Below are 3,647 nucleotides of genomic sequence, written 5' to 3' on the forward strand. Positions count from 1 at the left end.
TTGGGAAGTGGATGACATGGCTATTGGCTGTCCACCTTAAAGTTGGAATAATGGCAAGCACCATTAATGATTATCTCACTGATGCCAGAAGTGGGTGTTTGTGACGTGAGCGGGTCTATGTGGGCCGTAGTTGTCATTACCGGTGTAGTGTACAGCTTACTGTGTATGGGTGTAACATTTTGTGGTTGACTGGTCACATACACCGTGCAAGCACTCTCTTCTGTCTTTGGCTCATGGATCATCCCCATTTTAACTTCAAATATAGCATCCTGTATCTTCTTTTTTAGCACAAGTAAGTTCTTCTCGCCTTTCAAGGACCTTAACTCGTTAGCAATGTATTCTCCAAACACCGAGAACTCATCTCTTGATTGCGGAGACGAGTACACAAACTCAGGTTTGACTAAGTGTAAGTTGTCTGTCCGTGGAACTTTGTGGGGCGGAGAATGGTTTTCTAGTTTGTTCTGGAGGGATTCAACAAAGCCATCTGAGTTTGAGGGAAGACTACTGTTGATATCTGAATGGTTGTCCTGAAATTGAATTAATAATAGTTGTAGTAAACTTATACACATGTGATATAGATATAACACCTTTTTATACAGGGGCAGAAACATTAAAATGATCTATTCTGTTAAGAAACATTCATCAAAATAAGAAGCTACATAATATTGTCTTCGGTTACCGCGATAGTTACTTATGAAATAAAACCCGTCACAGTCACCCGTTGACCACGAACGCTGTAAAGGGTTCGAAACGTCGGGATGTATTATAAATTCAATATACGCGATATAATCCGTTTTCATAGTTTTATTTAATAAGCTACATGTTTATTTTACTTTGGGGTTTCAATTCTTTTTTGTAAAGATGGTTGTTTGTAAAATGATATACTTATATTGTTATTAGAATTATTTCTACAGAACTATTATCATAGAAAAAAAGTTCATATTGTTGCCGGCTGTGCACACTCGTTAAGAGCCTCTTGCCAAGCCAAGTCTTGGCGCTGCTCCGACCCAATCGGAGAACGAGACAAGTAAGAGCGAGATTAGATGGGAGCAGTATATACACACTCGTTCTCGGCCTGTCTCGGGGTCTCTCGACGGGTGTGTACAGCCCGCATCACATTCAGACCTGAATGAAGTCTTGAAATGGTTTTATGCAAAAGTTACCAAAGTAGGAAGACACTTACCAGTTGCAAGACCCTGTAAGGTTTACTTGAGTCCTTCATGAAGTGCAAGTATTCGAACGCGTACCAGTTACTCAAAAACCTGTCTTCAGGGTCCTCCTCGTTAGCCCTAGCCTCTCTAGCGGCTTCCCGGTTATATTGGGTACGCAAATGCTGTATTTTTTTCGTAGTATCCGACACAGAAATACCTAGTATTGCAGAAATCCCACGCAATTCTTCTTTTCTCTTCTGCTTGTCCCTCCGCGTATCACACAAAGAAGGATTCCATAGGCTAGCATTCACTTGTAACAACTCAATTAACTTTAAAGTCTTCTCTTTTGACCACTCCATCGTCTCACAAGTCGGCACAGCAAAACGTAAACATTGGACTTGCAATGTTACTCAGGAAATAATTTGAAGACAGATCACTGGATTGTTTGCTAGATTGCGCGGATTGTCGTTCGAGAATTCGGTTGCCGGAGCAAACTGTCAAACGTCGACGCGCCGATCGATAAATTTGTCGTCAGACCGATCCAGTCAGGGTTGTCATATTTAGATTACGTTCAGATATTACAAAATAAACTACCTATTATACTTACAGTTTTTGTGCAAGCAAATTATATATCTTGTGTATATAATTGGGTACAGCGTAGTATTAAATACTATACATATATGTGCTATATACATATTTATGTTTCTTGTGCTTACCACCGAGTTAAACAGAGATACATCCGTTGCTAATGGTAGTAATGGTATTTGAGCGGACTTTTATTTGGCGCCATTTTTTTAATTTAAAATTTGATATAGTTGGTCAAGCAAATCTTGTCAGTAGAAAATGGCGCGAAATTCAAATTTTCTATGGGCCGATAACTTCGTGCCTACATTTTTTAAATTTGCCGCCTTTTTCTACTAACAAGATTTGCTTGACCAACTATATTTGTTGGTTATTAAATCTATAGTCTGTCAAGCCTTTCCGCCAGTAGAAAAAAGCGGCAAATTTGTAAAATGTAGGCGCGAAGCGTTATCGTCCCATAGAAAATTTGAATGTCGCGCCTTTTTCTACTGAAAAAGTTGTTTATTTCCAAACATACTGGATAGTCGACAGACTAGCTTTGTTTTAACCAGTTAATTCAATATTCAAGAAAGTAAAAAAAAAAAAAAAAACTACAGGGTATTTTCTCAGGGAAAACGTACGTACGTATAGCTAAGGACCATTCACGTAGTGGTTATATACTCTTTGGACCATTCTATCAAATTCTATGAACTTATGATTTATGATGTATAAATAACACATGCACTTCACTTACTTACTTATATTTTTTGCAATTCATTTTGAGTCTGTTTTTTAGGGTTCTGTACCCAAGGGGTAAAACGGGACCCTATTACTAAGACTCCACTGTCCGCCTGTCTGTCACCAGGCTGTATCTTATGAACCGTGATAGCTAGACAGTTGAAATTTTCACAGATGTATTTCTGTTGCCGCTATAACAACAAATACAAAAAAGTACGCAACCCTCGGTGGGCGAGTCAGACCTGCACATGTCCGGTTTTTTATAAACGACCCAATGTTCTACATACAGAACATACCTAATTAGATAATTACCTAATACTGTAAATCTTGGTAATTTTTGATCGGTTGGGTATTACAATTTTCAAAAAAGATTTTTGTTCTAGATTTATGCTGATATAATCTAAGGTTTGAAAGAGACTTGAAAAAATGAAAAACTCATAAAATCGTTCGCCCATATATACCAAAGTGTAAGTAGGTATTTTTTTAGGCAAAATTTGTCATAGAATTCATAGTCCTCATAGAACACGGGAAATATATTAACTACGTATTTTCTATTTAATTTTGTTAAATCGCATGTGTCTTTTATGTTTTCACGTACCTAGAACCAAGCTGGAAATAATACAACGTAGTCTAATTCATTCTCATTTATTTACAGACTACAATGCGAAACTATCACATTATAAAACAGGGTTTATATTATATTTACACTATTTACAAGGCTCAATGCCGCGAAATACTTGTCAAGTCAATACTCAACTCAATCCATCCAAGAATACAGGTAATTACAATTCCTTATTGATAAAGAGGAACCAAAATAACAATAAAAGTTTAAAGGAACACAGTACTAGCGTTCAATGCTATATAATCTTAAAATGTAATAACTAAAATAACTTACTACCACAGAACAAAATTATATTTATGACATAGGTTCAACAAATAGTTCATTCAGGAGCTGAGGGTCTACCGCGAACCACGTTCGACGTGTTGCCTCTCTGGCGCACTTGTAAATACGTACGTAAGTGCGACAGGGAGGCAACACGTCGAACGTGGTTTGCGATAGGCACTCTGTTACGGCTCCTCTACACGATGGCCCAGCGTAGGCCAGTCCAAGGGACACATTTATGCGTTAGAGGGAGCAACTGATATTGCTATCTCATTCTACCGCATAGCTCCCGTGGACTGGTCTACGCTGGGCCA

At 38.1% G+C, this 3,647-nt stretch overlaps 1 protein-coding gene across 1 annotated transcript; it reads right to left on the reverse strand.

Annotated features, from left to right (window-relative positions):
- Positions 1-1,668, reverse strand: LOC134742493 (uncharacterized). Its single transcript, XM_063675708.1, has 2 exons — positions 1,184-1,668; positions 1-527 (listed from the first exon to the last, which is right to left on the reverse strand). The coding sequence occupies exons 1-2, from the start codon at positions 1,508-1,510 to the stop codon at positions 21-23; spliced, it is 834 nt and encodes a 277-aa protein (XP_063531778.1). The 5' UTR covers positions 1,511-1,668; the 3' UTR covers positions 1-20.
- Between the last annotated feature and the right edge of the window lie 1,979 nt (positions 1,669-3,647).

This window comes from Cydia strobilella, chromosome 6 (assembly GCF_947568885.1).
Source record: "Cydia strobilella chromosome 6, ilCydStro3.1, whole genome shotgun sequence".
Taxonomy (NCBI): domain Eukaryota; kingdom Metazoa; phylum Arthropoda; class Insecta; order Lepidoptera; family Tortricidae; genus Cydia; species Cydia strobilella.

What these genes read in the sequence shown, in the direction of transcription:
- LOC134742493 (XM_063675708.1), bottom strand. Translation starts at nt 1,510, where the DNA reads ATGGAGTGGTCAAAAGAGAAGACTTTAAAGTTAATTGAGTTGTTACAA. An exon ending in CTTACAGGGTCTTGCAACTG is followed by an intron (nt 528 to 1,183) that starts GTAAGTGTCTTC and finishes ATTCAATTTCAG; the next exon opens with GACAACCATTCAGATATCAA.